The sequence below is a fragment of the Bombus pascuorum genome, chromosome 1, assembly GCF_905332965.1.
Source record: "Bombus pascuorum chromosome 1, iyBomPasc1.1, whole genome shotgun sequence".
NCBI lineage: Eukaryota > Metazoa > Arthropoda > Insecta > Hymenoptera > Apidae > Bombus > Bombus pascuorum.
Window position 1 is genome coordinate 4,114,302 of NC_083488.1, and position 18,013 is coordinate 4,132,314.

Here is an 18,013-nt window from a genome sequence, read left to right on the forward strand (position 1 = left end):
CAATAATATACCTACATTTTTGATATAAAAATTTTGATATAGATAAAGACTTAAAAGTAATAAAAGAACATTTCAATATTTTAATTTAATTTATCGATCCTGATATAAGTAGCAACTTCTCTTTTTCGTATAAAGATGAATATATGTATTTTATAAATTGTTTTGTTATGAGTGTATATATTTACAGATACATAAATATTATAAAATTTATATTGGAAATAAAAACCATTAAAGTGCTTTTTAAATTTATTCTAATCGAATATTTACAGTAAATTTTCCATAAAAAAAATATTTATTTAAATTATCTATCCAAGGAAATCATAATTAGAGACATCCTCGAATTGCTGATTTTGTGGATTACCAGGAGCCATAGCTCTTGTCGCCATTTGCCCTCTAGGAACCATTTGTTGCTGTAATCCAAGTACCTGCCTATATGGCGGTTGTGGCTACAAAATCCAAATTATTTTTAATTGCAGATATAACTTAACTGTGATATACAATTACCAATTCATAACTATGATAATGAACATGATAATCCATACTTGTTGCAATAAATGTCTAAGACCTATATTCGGGACAGGCCTCATCAACCTTGGAGCATTTGCTTGCTGATTCGTCATAGCGGCAGGATTTAGTGCTCTTTGGGCTTGTTGAGCCTGTAACAAATTTTATTCGTTTATTTCGTTTCCCCATTTGCGCGAAGCTATACAACAGAATGTATGATAACTTCTAAAAAACAGTTCACCTCCAACTGTTGTTTATATTGCATTTCCTGTTGCTGTGCTACTTCTAGATTCTGTTGAATCTATAAAGTTAATTATATTATATGAATTCTGTGAAATTTATTTTAGTATGTGTTTTGTTTTTTTCCGTATTTTGTTGTTATATTTATTGGCTTACATTTACTTCCAGTTGCGACTTATATTGCGCCTCCTGTTGCTGCGCAGCTTCTAACGTTTGCCGTAGTTGTTGAATTTTTAATAAATTTTGTTGCCTAGCTATTTCTATGTCATCAAATGGTGGTCTTTGTTGTCCTATCATCGTACCAGAAGCTGGAGCCACTTGGGGACCAGTAATACCACCACTCTATCAGTGTATCAATAAAACGAATGCTTTACTTTCATTTGGATATCTGTGTATATCTATGTAGATAGCATTTGTCTCTAACTCATAATTCTTTAAATATATTATCTATGTATAAAGCTAATTATATATGTTTTAAATCCATTTTACTTCATTGTATACACGTGGTAAACCTTACCTGCATGTTTATTTGATTCTGAGGGCCAGCAGATGAAGTTAATGTTTGTTGTGGAGCATTTGTAGAAACTACATTTTGAGTTATTTGGCCCCCTCCCATAGCTATAGTATTTGTTTGTGACATAAGAATACCTCCTTGGGAAGTACCAGTAGCAGGCATTGTGCCAGCTATTGCATTTCCTTGTGCCGCTCCAGCCTGATATATTAATTATATTTGTAAATATATCAAGAAACATTTAATATACCTTAGAATATAAATTTTTACTTACTTGTCCCTGTCGTACAGTAGCATGCGTTGATTTTTGTTGCTGAATCACTTTTCGAAGACGATCTACGAAACCTGTTTGATCATTTGGAATAAATCCCAAATAGGTTCTTCTTTCAGCCGTGTAGAGGAGGATAAGTACTTTTATGTCACAAGCTGCTTGCAAGAATGTGAAATGAACACAACCTGCCTGAAATATTTTTTTTATCAATAATTAAAGAGATTTCTTTTCATTTTATCGTTCTGAAAACATATAGTGTAATATACTAACAAATCCCGAATTCATAACTTTTGTTAACGATTCTAACGCTTCGCAAGGTGTAGGATGAAACAAAACGGACTTGGAATTTTTTAAATATGTTCCACCAATATTTCCTATTAACTGCTTGGGCATCAGCTGCATAATTAATTTCTGAGGCCATGTATCAGCTTTCCTACAATATATTAATATATTGATTTATAACAATTTATGATTATTAACATCCACAAAAACTTACAATTCTGGATCTCCATCTTTGGAATTTGCGGAAACTTGACACGGAAGATGCCTAGTTTGTTTTGGTGCGTCTGGAGTCGTTTTAGCTTTTTCAACCCATTCAATAATACCTTGCCATATTGTTTGTCTCTCACGTGGTGTACTAATTTGTGGTCCTGGTCCTACTGTACCACCTGTTACATTACCCTTTAAAACAGTTATATTAATGTGATTCATATCTTTTCCTTTAGTCTCAAAATCAACATTTCGAGTCTCTCTTTATAAATAATTTAAGCCACTTAAAATACCTGTGTCTGAGAATGCGTTACTTGCTGTTGTTGAGTAACCGACGATACAGGTGCCTGTGTCTGTGAAGCTGTAACTGTTTGTGGAACTTGAGTTGGCATAGATTGGCTCACACAGGATACCGTGAGTTGCGGTCCTGCTTGTCCATGCGTTGGTTGAGCTGTTATTGGCATTTGAGCCTGTTGCTGGACATTTTGCTGTTGCTGTTGTAATTGCATTGTTAATCTTAACTGTTGTTGAGTTAATTGCTGCTGCTGCTGTTGTTGTTGCTGCTGCTGTTGCTGTTGTGCATTTGCAGCCATAACATTGGTATTTGTCACTAAAGATATAAGATATACATTAACACATTAACTTTTGAAACAAGGATAAGTAATAAAACTTTACAAAGTACTATCACTTTTACCATCCATTCTTTGTCCAAATGGAGTTACATTGAGCCCAATTGAAGGAGGTGGTTGATTTAATTGCGCTATTAAAGCACTACTTTGCGTATTTGTTGGACCTGTTGCCCCTGGTGTCACGAAAGGTCTCCATCTAGGGTGACCTGCTCTTGTTACATTAGGATGATAAGTTGGTGGAGCGGATATTGGGGGATTATAAGGGGGTCGACCAGCGTTCATTGCAGCAGCCATTGGTACTACCGTTTGATGAACTGAAGCGATATTTTGAGGAGTTTGACCTCTAAATGGAGGACCTTGAGGTTGAGTTGGTTGTGCAATATTCTGTTGTACTTGATTTGTATTTGGACTGTCATTACTCTGCAATGGGCTCAATGGAATCTGTGCAGCAGTACCTGGTGTAGTATGAACAGCTCCACCAATTGTTGGACTGACAGGTCTTTCTTTCAAATTATAATTACGTAAGAGTACCAAATGTCGTGGATCTTTAGCATAATTTTTGGTTTGTGACGATTGTAAATCTCCTCCCGCTTTTTCAAATAATTTAAATAAGGCAGGTATTTTTCTAGGTGATAATATGGAAAGATTAATATTCCTCTGAAAGAAGAAAAATGATTTTTTTATATAGGCTTAAATGACAACTTCTATTCACACAATTAATTGCAATATACTTCTTGATAGAGTGAAGCCAACTGTTCTATAGTGTGTCCAGCAAATTTATATGATTCTTGTATGACTGTTTGATATGGAGGAGAATTGCAAATCAAAATACAATGCTTCTGCGATGCTGTATTTGGTTCTCGTCTTAATTGTAGATCTTCAAAACATTGGAGTCCAGTTGCAAGTCCTTCTCCAATATTGGCAAAACATTCCCCTTTTCCTCCAACCATTCTATTCAAACAAGAATATCAGCAATATTCATTAATAAGATTAAAAATTCATTAATTAAAAATCTGATACATTTTTTACATACTCTAGTTTTTCTAATACAAGCAGTAATTTATGAGGATTTGCATATGGTCCAAAAGTCTCTGTACATGGTGCTGGTAAACAGTCAGCAGCATGATATACTACTATTCCATATAACGTTGTACTATTTTGCTAAAAAATGATTTTTATTATTAAATATAACAACAAAGAAATTAAAAAGGTAAGAAATATTCTAAAAATGGTTAATATCATTATTTTACCTCAGAAACATATTCTCTATCTTCAATACCACCTTGACTAAAATACCTATATAATACAATGTCTTAAATTAATAAGCATCTATAAACGAAATAAATAATACTCAATATGATCTAATATAGAAAATATAACTTACTCGAGTGTAGGAGTAAGATAATTTGTTTTCAAATCATTAAGATAAGCTCCATTAACAGCTGTTCCTTCAATCACAAATATCACATCGGCTTGTATGCCATGTTCTGTAGGACCAGTAACCATTTTTACTCCACTCTTTAAAATATCAGAAAAAGTATATAAAAAAGAATATAATAAGTCATATAGTATTTTTAACTTAAAAATAATGCATATATTATAACTATTTCAAATATCATATTAGAAATAAATAACATGTTTATAACAAAATTTTTATCTTTGATACGTTTAAAATAGTAAAATTTATTTCACAATAATGCATTTATGTATTGAGACCTTTTTAATACAAATCTTTATCTAATATTCTACTTCTACTAATTGCAAATTACATTAATAGCATTATAGCATGTGGTGTGAGACTTACAACAAGTTTACCAGATAAATATTGACATCAATGATTATATCACTTCATATTCATTACTAATATTTGCTAATATTAAAATCAGGATATTTTCAATATTGCAACTGATCATTTGTCAAACAATCAACAAATTCAGTAGTTCTATAGGTTACATTTGTTTATTATGTATAATTTTTTCAAGTACTAATTAATTTCACTACATGTATCACAAATACAATACGAAATAAAATATGTTAACATATTATTATTGCATCAATATTACTATTATTATTATTATTAAATGATTCGTACTGAACATTTAAACATGAAATAGAACAAACCATTTTAATTTCTTTAAGATGATGGTTTCCAAATTTATTTCACTAGTTTGGTGATAAATATTCTAGGGATTTTGAAAATAATTTTATGTAAAACACAAACTAAATCACTTTAATTAAATACAATAAAAAATCTTCAAATTTGTATATATACGTATTTCACGAAGGAGATTTAACACAATGCAGACTAACAAAATTCCTACAACGATATCGGGAATAATGTGACTTATGAATCTAACCTATTTCCCCTAGATTTTGATTATGTATCTTCAGTTAAGTCCGTGGACAGAGTATAGTAACATAATCGAAATTACCAAACTATTCTTGGTGCTCAACGTTTATACTTCGATTATTTTCTAGTGTAACTTACATTATCCATGACTGTTGATTATGTTCGTTGTTTTAAAATAATTCAAACTGTATACAAATTTACGAATTATGATAACATTATTATAATGTAAAAATCGGAATACATAAATTAAATCTAACATTTCGACAAGGAAAGTCTGTAAGATATCTGTGTCACTTGTATGTTCTTGTAGTCAGAAATTAGAAGAACGAGCTTGAAAAAGACGTTAAAAGATCGAGAGTAATATAAGTAAGCTTGTCAAATAATTTCTAAATGTCATTTATAAATAAAAATATTGTTTCCGTATTATACGTATTATAAAAAGAAACATGTTTCGTAATAATAATTTCATAATAGTAATAAATAATTTAAGTATAAATCGAATTTAATGGATGATTATAGGTATATTGGAATGGAGCACCTAAAGTGGACAACACCAATTAAGAATGGAAAGGAATGTGAAAATTTGTCAACCAAGAGTCCTGTGATTTATAAAACTCCTGTAAAGCAGTACAATACAAGTTTAAAGCACACAACATATCGAAGTAATAAGAATTCCTTTAATGTGCTTCCACATCATATTACACCCCCTTCAGGTTTAACAAAATTTATAGCAAGAAATCCATTTGAGACTGATTTAACTAATAGACTGCATTTATCTGTGATTAGTCCAACTGTGTTCAGTAAGGTAATTTTTTAAATTTTTTATTAAAACCAAAGATTTAGTTCCTTCCTAAAATGATTTAATAGAATCATTTTTTATATCATTTCCTAATGATTACGTGTAATTGTTAATAACATTCTTAGGTTTCAAGTCCATCTCATCAATCATCAGACTTTGCATGGAGTGTGGATGAGTTGGCATTAATACAGCCAGCAAAAATAGAAGAATTTCCTATGCAACAAATACATTGTATAGACCCAGAGACTGAAATTAAAGCTCAAGCAGCTATTGACCAATTTTTTAATAAGAATGAAATAATTCCAAGCCCATGGGAGATAAAGAAGAAAGAGATTAGAACAATAGCTAATGTAGATACTCATATAAAGGGTTCAAGTGATCTGAATTCAGAATCTTCCAAATTGAAAAAAGATGGTATTTATTATAATTAATCAAGGATTACTTTTCATAGTTTAATTTTGATTTTGATTGCTTTAGGATGGAGTCAAACAGTATTAACATTTCCATCTGAATTGCCAGCTCATGTTATGGAAATTTTAAAACCTTACCTTACATTCATTCAAGTAAATGCAAAGCTGAAGTCATCATTTAAACTACTTAAATATTAAACCTCTGCCTTTAAACGTCTCTTGTTTCGTTTTAGGAGCAAAATGTTGAGAGTGACGATGCAAATTCGAGTAACAGCTCTTTAAGACGGAAGTTATTCTTTAATCTTGATGATTGTGTAGATAATGAAGAAAATTCTTCAATCTCTTCATCGTCGCCAGTAAAAATGGATGGATCTTTGGTATTATCTTCCAGTCCTCCACAAAGTGGAATGTTAATTCATGGTACATCATTGAAAGTAAATAACAGCTTTTTTAATTATCTTTATCTATCTTATACACATTACACACGTGAGTTTTGAAGCCAAAAATTACCGAATCCTTTCCTTCTAGTGCTCGCCAAATGAAAATTGTCATCACAACGCGTCGCAAATAGACACAGGAAATTTATCGCATCCTAGTATATCTCCCATACACAGTACAGTAAATAACATGTCGTATGAAAGCGGGAAATCTCGATCTCGTTCGGTTGCTCGACTGAACTTCAGTATGGACATGAGTATAGATCAATCTAATACGCAACATAAAGATCTATCAAACAATTATTCTTTAGGTAATTATTTCATCTACATCAATAATATTTAATATTTAATTATCCTTTACTAAAATACTACTAAAATAATGTTATTGTTTATAATAATTACATGTTATATCTTTTAGATGAATCTCTTAGCAAAGTAAATGCAGACAAAAAGGCAGGCGATCTTTTAAATTTACAAAGCGAATCTGCGAGTGCTCAAGATGATACCCATACAGAAATAAAAGTCCTAGCAAAGAACTCGATTCACGTTGAGCATAATTGCGAAAACAAAACTACAGAATTTGATGTTAAATATAGTAATGCTACCAGCACGTTTAAATCGTACAAGACGAGTACAAACGAAAGTTGTATGATCCAACAGACTAACGCGATGCTAGGTATTTCTGGTCAGCAGAGCGTTTCGAATTCTATACAAGACACTGGTTATCAAACTTGTAGTATGAGCAATACAGCGAACGTTACTGATAGTTATGGCACTACTCCGACTAAGCAAAAGGCTTATTGGGGGGATCGAATTTTAATGAGTGACGATGAACTTCGTCTACCCGAATGGAGGGAGAACATGAAAAATATATTTAGTTCTACTCCATCACGATCAAATAGGGAAAGGAATACCCATATATTTTAAATATTTTTTATATGGCAAAAATATAAGAATATTTTTTATTTTTAATAATGAAATTAGAAAAAATAACCTGTTCAAATGCTTAAGAAAAATTTAAGGCACAATTTTTTATATACAATCAAAGACAATATTATCATTTGTATCTTTCATATTTAGGATCTTATTTTATTACGTCAATATGTTTTGTTTCTCAGTTAAAATTTATAATGTAAAGATTTTAATATATAATAATTAATATAATTTTTCATTTTTCATTACCTGGTATCATCTACAACATATTTTTTTATGCATGGATGCAAAAATGCATTTATGTATAATAATTCATGAAATAATAACAATATATTTCATTTCATGTATTATCATTGCAAGTATCAGAATTTGAGTGAAGTGGGTAGAAATTTAGCACATGTTATATACATATTATATACATATAATGTAATGTTATAATGTAATCATATCATATCGTATAATATATACATGTTTTATACACATGTTACATATTTTCTATATTAAAATACACAACAACCAATAGATAGAGAAGGATAAATATAAAGCATTACATGAAAATAATTATGACAATTATCAGTTTGATGTAAAATATATTATCACCGATTATGTTTATAATGATTATACATAATAATTGAATGTGCTTGTGTTATTCATGGAAATATAACATAAAACATGACGAATTATCAATTTTTCAATTCAATTGTTTTCATCATTTTTTAATCGAAACATTAACAGACAAGCAAACATTTTAGCTGATTTTATGTAGAAAATTTTAAATAAATTCGAAACTATCCCGTTAATTAACTTTCGTGTTACTTCTTTCATGAAAAAAAATATTTTCCAAACTTAACATGAACGCGAATCTCAAAGCCTGCATTTCTATAAAAGATAAGAAACTATACATCCTAGAAGTCTTCGTCGATTCTGTTACCTTGTACGCCGAGAAATTGCAGAAAATTTCTCCGAATGAATTAGGCGTCGATCTACAATTTATCGACATGCCATTGTTTCGAATCTTTCAAAGTAACTTCCTCTTGACCAAACCGGATAGACCGAAAGAAATAATTCGCGGACAGGGGATGCATACTGTGAACTTCAACGTCGGTAAAGTATACCTGTTCACAAGGAATCCTGGCGAGTTGGTTGAAAAAATGCGATCGAAACCATTGTTACTGGATGTATACAAAATCAGAGAGATCGTTATTTGCCCCGAGGAAGTATTAAAGGATCCATTAGGAAATTCAGTAATTCCAATACCAGGTTGCCTTTGTGACCACGTGATGATGCCAGACAACGACCTATTTCACTTACCAAAAGCATATGAGATAAAAAACACTTTTGGTCTCGTGGACGAGGAATACAAACCAACTGGTTACATAAGTATTTTCTTCAGAATGATATGTTTCGGGACATATACGATCAATCCATTTTCTATTGTTGAGAAGAAATTATTATTTAAGAATACAGGTTCGTTTAATGAATTTTTATGTACAAAAGTACCATATCCGGATGAGAACGAAAGAAGAGCCGCCGAGACGGGCACGAAATTCTGTTTGCCTGAAAAAATATTCGAGGAAAGTGAATTGGATACTCCTCCGAGACCAGTAAATATAGCTGCTTTAGTATTAGTTTGTAAAGAATTATCACAAAGAGACGGATATCCTCTGAATATAATTCATCCGAATTATCCGTTGAAAATACCGGATATATACGTTGAAGAAATTCCGTTTGATGCCGATAGAGCAAGACGGAGAGGGTTCAAAAAACTAGTCGAAGAGCCTGATGTCTTCGTCAATACGAAATTTGCTGCAAAACATAGAGCGTGTATCAATATTGGATGCGCTGGTAATATTTGTTCTGGACAAAAGTAGTAATTATTTTATCTAATAAAAATGAGGGGACTAAATTAACTAAATGTAACTAAAATTAGGTACATATTTTATAGAAAAAAATGTAAAAAGAAAATAAATATTGTAAAAGGATTGATGAAAAATCTTTTAGTATTATTATTATATATTTTGTTAATTATACAAAAAACTTAAATAATCGAAGGATATTTTAACAATTTTTAGTGCTTTAAGGAATAAAATGCAACAAGATTATCAGATCACATAAGTTACAAATATATGGCCACATAGCCACAGTTAAGACAGAAAAATGTATCTTTCTCTGTTGATCTTCTCGGCATGCTTTGGAGCCCCTCCATTAGTATGGCGCCAATTCAACTGCCGCGCGTTGGTGGCTTTGCTCCCCACTGTCCTATCCCCACTTTGTGGACTACCACGGTTTCTAGACAGAGTAAGGGGTAAGGAATAAGTGAGTAAGTTACTTTCTGTGCCGAGTGCTGAGTGTCGAGTGCCGAGTGCCCGACCAAATACATTCAGTGTTTGTGAGGTATATGTAATAGTATAAGTGACCACTCCTTCTAATCATGAAATTTTGTCAAACACATGATAAATTTAATATTTAAAAAGAAGGTTTTTGAAATTTTGTGTAGATGTGTGTCAGTGACGATTGGATTTGATTAGAAAAAATTATTCATCCAAGGTAAATTAAAATGAAATACCAGTTAACTTAAATGTGTATTTTGGGCGTTGACCGCTAGTTTTAATCATGATACATAACACAACATTTTCTTTCTTAGTTCCGTTTTTTTCATGAAATAAACCGTATCGATTGTTGTAAATTGTCATATATCGTTAATTGTCGTATATTGTAGAAAATGTGGATCTGGATTTTGATATTAACCTTCGCTTACGGGAATAGTCAGTTCTCGCAAGAATCGACTGAATCGACGCGCTCTCCTTGGAATCGATTCGATGATAGAGATCAGACTGGATTTGGATTACGAGGTTCTGGAAATCCAACTGACAATATTATAATAAAAGAGGCGTAAGTTTTATATATAATAATTAGGCAATAAAATATATATGATTGGAGATAAACGATATGTATGTGATATATCATAAATGATACTTTTTAATATCAATAATGTTCAATATAATCCAAAGTATAAAAATTGAATATATAAGAGAAAATCAGAAATGTAACAACAAAATAACAATTCTGAAACACTTTCTTTTTTTTTGGCAGTACTTACTTTGTGGTCGCATCTCGAATGGTTAGACCAGGTCAGATTTACCGTGTAGATGTAAATGTCTTATATAGCCCAATCCCAATCATAGTACGTTCATCCATTCAAAGAAATGGAGTGGAGATAGCTGCAGATTTTCAAGAAGTAAAGGAAGGCATACCAGAAACTCTAATGATGGGATTGCCATCTACGTCTGTTAATGGAGAATATAGATTGAGAGTAGAAGGAACATATAATAGTCTAACTGGTGGCCAAGCATTTTTAAATGAGACCAAACTTACATTTTCACAAAGATCAATGACTATATTTATTCAATTGGACAAACCTGTATATATGCAAGGAGAAACTGTGCGATTTAGAACTATACCCATAGATACTGAACTCAAAGCATTTAATAATCCTATAGATGTGTACATGTTAGATCCATATAGGAGAGTAATGAGGAGATGGTTAAGCAGACAGAGCAATTTAGGAACAGTATCTTTATCATACCAGCTTTCTGATCAACCAGTTTTTGGAGAATGGATTATACAAGTGATAGCACAAAGCCAGGTAGAAGAGAAAACTTTCCTAGTTGAGGAATACTATCAAACACGCTTCGAAGTTAACGTAACAATGCCTGCATTCTTTTTTGATAATGATCAATATATAAATGGTATAGTCCAAGCAAATTATACTAGTGGTGCACCAGTGAGGGGAAACTTAACTCTAAAAGCACGCATTAGATCGTTAGATAGAGCATATACAGAATCTGATTCTGAATCTGGAGAAAGATATTTTTATTTTGATGAGTATTATCCTGCGTGGTTGAAAGTTTCAAATTATTTGAATAATAAAGTTCCTGTATTGAGATTTTTTAATGGAACTTATCACTTCCGATATCCAATGTCAGAATTACTAAGTTTTGTACCTACTGCGAGCGGAGTAGAGATTACTGTGACTGCAACGGTCGGCGAAAGATTTTTAGACGAAGTAATTACAGGTTACTCCACAGCCCGAATATATAACTCTACCTCAAAGGTTCGATTTTTGGGCGGATCACCGCAAGTTTTTAAGCCAGCAATGCCATTTACCTTGAATTTAGTGGCGTCGTTTCATGATAATTCAATATTGAGACCAACGCAATTAAAAGGGGCTGTAATGGAAATTCGCGCGGATATCGAAATGAGAACAGGTGGTCATAGAACACTAGAAACTCAATATCTAAAACATTCGGCAGACAATGAAGGTGTTTGGTCTACCAGAATCGATTTAAGAAAACAACTTGGACTTGATCATAATTCGAATCAAGCACAGCAAATTCTCAATGATATTTCTTCTATGAAAGTGTTTGCTTACCTTACCGACGGAGAAGGCTACAAAACGCAAACTGAATTATTGTTATTGGCTCACGAATCGCCGAATCAACAGCACATAAAAATCTCAACGTCCACAGAAAAACCTAAAGTTGGAGAATACATGATATTCCATGTTCAAACTAATTTCTATATCGATACTTTCAACTATCTCATTATGGCAAAAGGTACAATACTTTTGACTGGACAAGACAATATGCAACATAACATAAAAACGATCGCCGTTCCTTTAAGTGCAGAAATGGCTCCCGTTGCAACTGCAGTCGTATATCACGTTGGGCAATATGGCAATGTAGTAGCAGACTCTTTAACCTTCTCTGTAAATGGCATTTCACGTAATAATTTCACTGTATTCATCAACAATAAAAAATCTAGAACGGGTGAGAATGTCGAAGTAGCCATTTACGGAGAACCAGGAGCGTACGTCGCTCTTTCAGGTATAGATAGATCTTTCTTCACGATGCAAGCAGGAAATGAATTAACTTACGCCAATGTTATATCAAAAATGGCACATTTCGACGAAGAGACGAATGGAACTCATGCCCACACTTGGTTGTACCATGAAGGTGATCCGGATGAAGTTGTTTACTTCCCATCTTCAACTTTTGGCATAGACGTCAATAGAACGTTCGAATACGTTGGATTAGTAGCCTTCACAGACGCCATTATTTACCGAAGACCTGATAACTGTAACATAACTCAAGGATATGGAGAATGCCTCTCTGGAAGATGTTATAGACTAGACAAAAAATGCGATGGAGTATATGATTGCGATGATGGCACCGATGAAGTAGGCTGCGAGCGCAGAAATATCACAGACATTGTACAGTTTAGAAAGTGGCGGTTTAACAGATTACAGAGACAATACGAAAACGTATGGTTATGGAAAGATATCAATATTGGTCCTCATGGTAGATACATTTTCAATATAGACGTTCCAAGGAGACCAGTTCTGTGGATGGTTACAGCGTTCGGTATGTCTCCAAGTATGGGCTTTGGTATGCTGCCAAAAGCCATTGCATATATGGGTATCTTGCCATTCTATATTAATGTGGAAATGCCTACTCATAGTAAACAAGGAGAACAAATTGGTATCCGCGTCTCCGTTTTCAATTACCTACGCAATAATATAGAAGCTGTAGTAGTTTTAACTGGTTCCAAGGATTATAAATTCGTTCACGTTGAAGATAATGGTATTGTACAATCGTACAAGCCTCGTACATCTTTTGGTGAACACCAGTTCTTTATTTGGATCCCTGCTCAAGATGCTTCTATTGTTTATCTACCTATTGTACCAATAAGGCTTGGAGATATCAAAGTACACATCTATGCCACTACCGTAATCGGAAGGGATTCGGTTACGCGTACCTTGCACGTAGAAGCTGATGGCCTTCCTCAGCACAGACATCAATCTATCCTGCTCGATCTTAGTAACCGTGCATATGTGTTCCAATACATGCACGTTAACATTACAGAAACACCTATTATACCCTACGACGAAAATCGTTACTACGTATTCGGATCAAACAAGGCTGTGATAAGTTTGGTCGGAGATGTCGTTGGACCAATTTTTCCGACGATGCCTGTTAACGCCACAAGTCTCATGGATCTCCCTATGGATTGTGCGGAACAAAATATGTTCAGTTTCGCTGCTAATTTATACACGACAATGTATATGCGTTTACTTAATCAACGTAATAGAACGCAAGAGAAACAGAGTTTCTATTACATGAATATTGGCTATCAGAGACAACTTTCGTTTATGAATCCCGATGGATCGTTCAGCTTATTCCGTAGCGATTGGAACCAATCGTCACCAAGTGTTTGGTTAACAGCATATTGTGCTCGTGTTTTACAAGAAGCACGCTTCTATGAGTGGGAAAATTATCTTTACATTGACCCTGAAGTAATAGCACAGGCTGTGTCTTGGTTATTGAAATATCAAACACCTGAAGGATCGTTCTATGAAGTTACATGGATGCCTGATCGCAAGATGAACAGCTCTCTAAATTACGACGATGACATAATAACACATAGAAATATCAGTCTTACAGCTCACGTTCTAATCACATTACAAAGTGTGAAAGATTTGCCTGAGGGTCTAGGAACTCAAGTTGCTGTAAGTGCTGCTGGTGCAATCAAGTGGTTGGAGAGAAATTTGAAATTGTTAGAAGTACGAGGGAAGCCTTACGAGATAGCGATAGTATCGTATGCTCTGTTATTGGCAAAAGCTTCTACTGCAGGACAAGCTTTTAACATTTTATCTAGACACGCCCGTAGAGAAGGAGGATTAACATATTGGGGCAGAGAATCAGTACCTCTTCCTCCTTACAAACTGGAAAATCAGAAACCATTCCTCCTTCCACGTTTACCATACATGTACGACTCAGAAAATATCGAAACCACTGCGTATGCTCTTTTGGTGCACGTTGCTCGACAAGAGATAATGTTAGAGCCCATAGTAAAATGGTTGAACTCTCAAAGATTAACCGACGGTGGTTGGGCCTCGACACAAGATACTGCGTGGGCGATGAAAGCGTTAATGGATTATACGGTGAGATCGAGAATTCGAGATGTTAGTTCATTGGCTGTTACTATAGAAGCCACAGCTCTTCCAGGACAGACTAAAACACTATTTGTCAATGACAATAATCTTGCAAGGCTTCAGACTATAGAGGTAGGTTCATATTTGAAAAATTAATATATTTCTTACACTATTTAATTTCTATTTCATTATTGTAGATACCTGAAGCATGGGGAACAGTAAAAGTACAAGCAAAGGGTGCTGGATATGCAATTCTACAAATGTCAGTACAATACAATGTGGATATTGCAAAATTCCAAACACAGCCGCCTATTAAATCTTTCGATCTAGTAACGAGAGCAAATTTCCATGGCAGAAATCAGTCTCACATATCATATCTCAGTTGTCAGAGGTATAGTATTGATATTTAAATACTGTAATTTATTTTTTTAGTCTTTAGATAAATTTACCGGCTCTTTTTCGCAGGTGGATTAATACGAACGAATCTTCTCGTTCTGGAATGGCAGTGTTGGATGTAGCTATTCCAACAGGTTATATAATCCAACAACAAACTTTGGATAGGTATATCAAATCGAAACAAGTAAGGAATCTTCAGAGAGCACGATTCCATGAAAAGAAAGTGCTCTTTTATTTCGATTATTTGGACCAAGAAGAAACGTGTGTAAATTTCACGATAGAAAGATGGTTCCCGGTTGCAAATATGTCACGGTATCTTCCTATCAGAATTTACGACTATTATGCTCCAGGTAAATACACATAATTAAATAATATTAATGTTTTTACAAGAAGCAATCATTTTTTATTCGTTACTCATTATATTTTTTCAGAGCGTTTCAACGAAACTATATTTGATGCTCTACCGACTTATACACTAAATATTTGCGAAGTTTGCGGTAGTTCCCAGTGTCCTTACTGTCCGATTTATAATACCGCCACGATGTTGGCCACACCAACAGGTTTTCTGCTTGCAATTTCTGTTCTCGTTGTTGTGACAAGATATTTTCGAACACAGGAGTTTAGTGTGGGTTAATTCCCATATATAACATATGATGATTTAACAGAAAAACGGAAAGAGAAAGGTGAATATTCTCGATTTTATATTTTACGTTATATTGTCATCTTTTCTCGACTTCTTATATCCGTCCTTAAGTCTGGTGCACAACTGGAACAGTACCTGAAAATACAGGTACACGTGAGTAAAAATAATTAATTTATAAGATGAAGTTCCAGTTATCCTTATTTGTAATTATACTTTCTCTTTTTTTTTTACTGCAACATTACATCGAGTTACTTACGAAAAAGAAACCGTCCATTTGTGATTTGTTAACATATGTCGGAAATTTATATTTAGCGTGGAAGTATAGAAATTTTAATAAAACACATATTTTTATACATTTTTTAACTTTATAATATTTGATATGTTATATAATTTAAAACATATCATGTGTTTTTATTCACGTTGTTAATCGATTAATGTCAATTTATTCGAATGTTTTCAACATTCCATGTACAGGGTGCATCATGTAAAAATAGAACACCTGAATATTTTCTAGATCTTGAAAGAAACGTCAATCAACAGACCTTTTAGTTTCATCATATTTCTCTCCTTGAACAGTATGTCTTTCCTTTCTGACATTTCTTCCTATCTTCAACATTAACAGAGATATTTAGGTGTTTTGTTTTACGCGACTCATTCTGTATAGTTTAACAATTTTAAACCGTAGTTAGAGCAATGTGTTCTAGGAGGCAAAGAATTTTTAAGTACAAATGAAACTTACAATTAGTCGAGATCGAATTTTTGTAAGTATGATACACCAAAAAAACATCTTTATACGTCTTCTAGTAATAATTTCTACTTAAATGAATATTACAAATTCATGATTTCTTCTTATTGTAATCAATTTAAAAAATTCAAATTTTTTAATTTATCTCTTTACAATTTTATGCTTGAATCTCTCTCTCTCTCTCTCTCTCTCTCTCTTCTGACTAGATCTATTTAAAAAGTACGCTACAACATTTCTGTTCCACTTACATGTGAAGCTTCAATTGTGCTAGAATTAAGTTATTACTAGAGAAATCATAAGTGTCACTATTTCTATAAAGAGTTTTTATTTAAATTCTACAATTATAATTTGAAAAATCGTGCTCATAAATTGTGCCTTCGCAATGCCCCCTGAACACTATCAATTTATAAATCAAAGATTTACATTCCGGTTAAGAAAAGTTGCTATTGGTTGGCAATTTGTAAATAGTAGACTAGAGAAAAAGATCTGTGAATACGGATGTCATTCTAATACATGCTCGTGTACTTTTTCAAGTGAAAGAAGAAATGTGGAAGTATGTAAGGCATTCGTTCAAATAAGGTATTTTGCCTCTGCAAAGAAACTTTATATTCTTTTGTATAGTTAATTGTCTGTTCGAACATCAAAGATCTATTTTTAGTAATATAGCACTTACAATAAGGTAATGCAATAACTTGTAAGTATTTTAAAAGGAAATGTTATATCGTTGATACTTTGAAAATGTGCGACGTAATTACTTAGTTAATAATTTATTCATATACGAAGCAATAATCTAATACTCGTATTTGCTTTTTTTTCATGTAATTAAGTAAAATAATCGCTTCACTAAAATAAAAAAAACAGATGAAGTTACTGAACGATAAAACGTCTTAAAAAGTATTGTCGCAAATTTTCAAATAATATAATAACGCATATAACGTTATTAATACCGTATATAAAAAGTCTGCTTTATAATAAAACACAATAAAATATTAATTAACTCGTTTTTAACATACGAGCGCATACAGCTATCGAATGTATTTTATCACCAAGTTCTCATATTAAATGAAGTTACAATTTTTTATTTAAGGATAACATATTATAATACATATTAAATTATTTGTAAATCAATTTTTTATAAAACTGGTTGCTCGTTCGCGTTATCCGTCCGAAAATATATTTATATGATAGCGAAATGAAAATAGCACTTAACATGCGTTGAACGTATTTTTAAGTTTTATAATCTTTATACAAATAAAATAGTAAAAATATATTTCACTTACTATCTTTTATTTTATAAAAGATCCTTTAATAATTGTTTACAAAATTTCAATGGTCCCGAAATATATCGTTAAAGTTCATGCTTTTAATAATTTTGCACATGTAACAACTCTGCTTTAATGACATACTTTCAATACTGTATTTTTTACTTCTGAGGTCTGGAATAAATCTATGTTCGTTTTGGCTGGAAATTTGGATTTGGATTATTCGAAACAACTGTAATTATTTTCGAAGCAATCTTTAATATAGCAACATAGTCAGTCTTACAATAATAAGCCAAAAATACAATCTATATATCGAGCTTCTGGAGAACGGGCGAAAAATGATTTCTGTTTTCCTTCGTGAAACGAATTGTAGGACCGAAAAGGATCGAAGAAAGGCCGC

The 18,013-nt window shown here is 32.7% G+C and overlaps 3 protein-coding genes across 5 annotated transcripts; 2 read left to right on the forward strand and 1 right to left on the reverse strand.

Moving 5' to 3' along the window:
* Positions 1 to 234: 234 nt before the first annotated feature.
* Positions 235 to 4,867, reverse strand: LOC132912927 (mediator of RNA polymerase II transcription subunit 25-like). 3 transcript variants are annotated; one of them, XM_060970764.1, is made up of 15 exons: positions 4,766 to 4,866; positions 4,029 to 4,162; positions 3,895 to 3,940; positions 3,678 to 3,805; positions 3,376 to 3,595; positions 2,710 to 3,301; positions 2,309 to 2,625; positions 2,023 to 2,207; positions 1,797 to 1,959; positions 1,530 to 1,715; positions 1,262 to 1,456; positions 901 to 1,086; positions 746 to 805; positions 543 to 656; positions 235 to 446 (listed from the first exon to the last, which is right to left on the reverse strand). In XM_060970764.1, exons 1-15 carry the CDS (start codon positions 4,766 to 4,768, stop codon positions 306 to 308), a joined length of 2,670 nt encoding a protein of 889 aa, XP_060826747.1. In that variant the 5' UTR covers positions 4,769 to 4,866; the 3' UTR covers positions 235 to 305. The 3 variants fall into 3 exon arrangements, with proteins under 3 accessions (XP_060826747.1, XP_060826755.1, XP_060826764.1); XM_060970772.1 differs by lacking the exon at positions 4,766 to 4,866 and adding an exon at positions 4,449 to 4,748; XM_060970781.1 differs by lacking the exon at positions 746 to 805 and having other exon boundaries at positions 4,766 to 4,867.
* Positions 4,868 to 5,110: 243 nt separating this feature from the next.
* On the forward strand, positions 5,111 to 7,795 carry LOC132913212 (protein aurora borealis). Its single transcript, XM_060971346.1, has 7 exons — positions 5,111 to 5,360; positions 5,514 to 5,799; positions 5,919 to 6,207; positions 6,271 to 6,356; positions 6,437 to 6,637; positions 6,732 to 6,951; positions 7,059 to 7,795. The coding sequence occupies exons 2-7, from the start codon at positions 5,524 to 5,526 to the stop codon at positions 7,565 to 7,567; spliced, it is 1,581 nt and encodes a 526-aa protein (XP_060827329.1). The 5' UTR covers positions 5,111 to 5,360; positions 5,514 to 5,523; the 3' UTR covers positions 7,568 to 7,795.
* A 2,087-nt stretch (positions 7,796 to 9,882) lies between these two features.
* On the forward strand, positions 9,883 to 17,626 carry LOC132912624 (CD109 antigen). Its single transcript, XM_060970199.1, has 6 exons — positions 9,883 to 10,120; positions 10,293 to 10,465; positions 10,667 to 14,699; positions 14,765 to 14,958; positions 15,033 to 15,313; positions 15,395 to 17,626. The coding sequence occupies exons 2-6, from the start codon at positions 10,296 to 10,298 to the stop codon at positions 15,595 to 15,597; spliced, it is 4,881 nt and encodes a 1,626-aa protein (XP_060826182.1). The 5' UTR covers positions 9,883 to 10,120; positions 10,293 to 10,295; the 3' UTR covers positions 15,598 to 17,626.
* Positions 17,627 to 18,013: the final 387 nt, after the last annotated feature.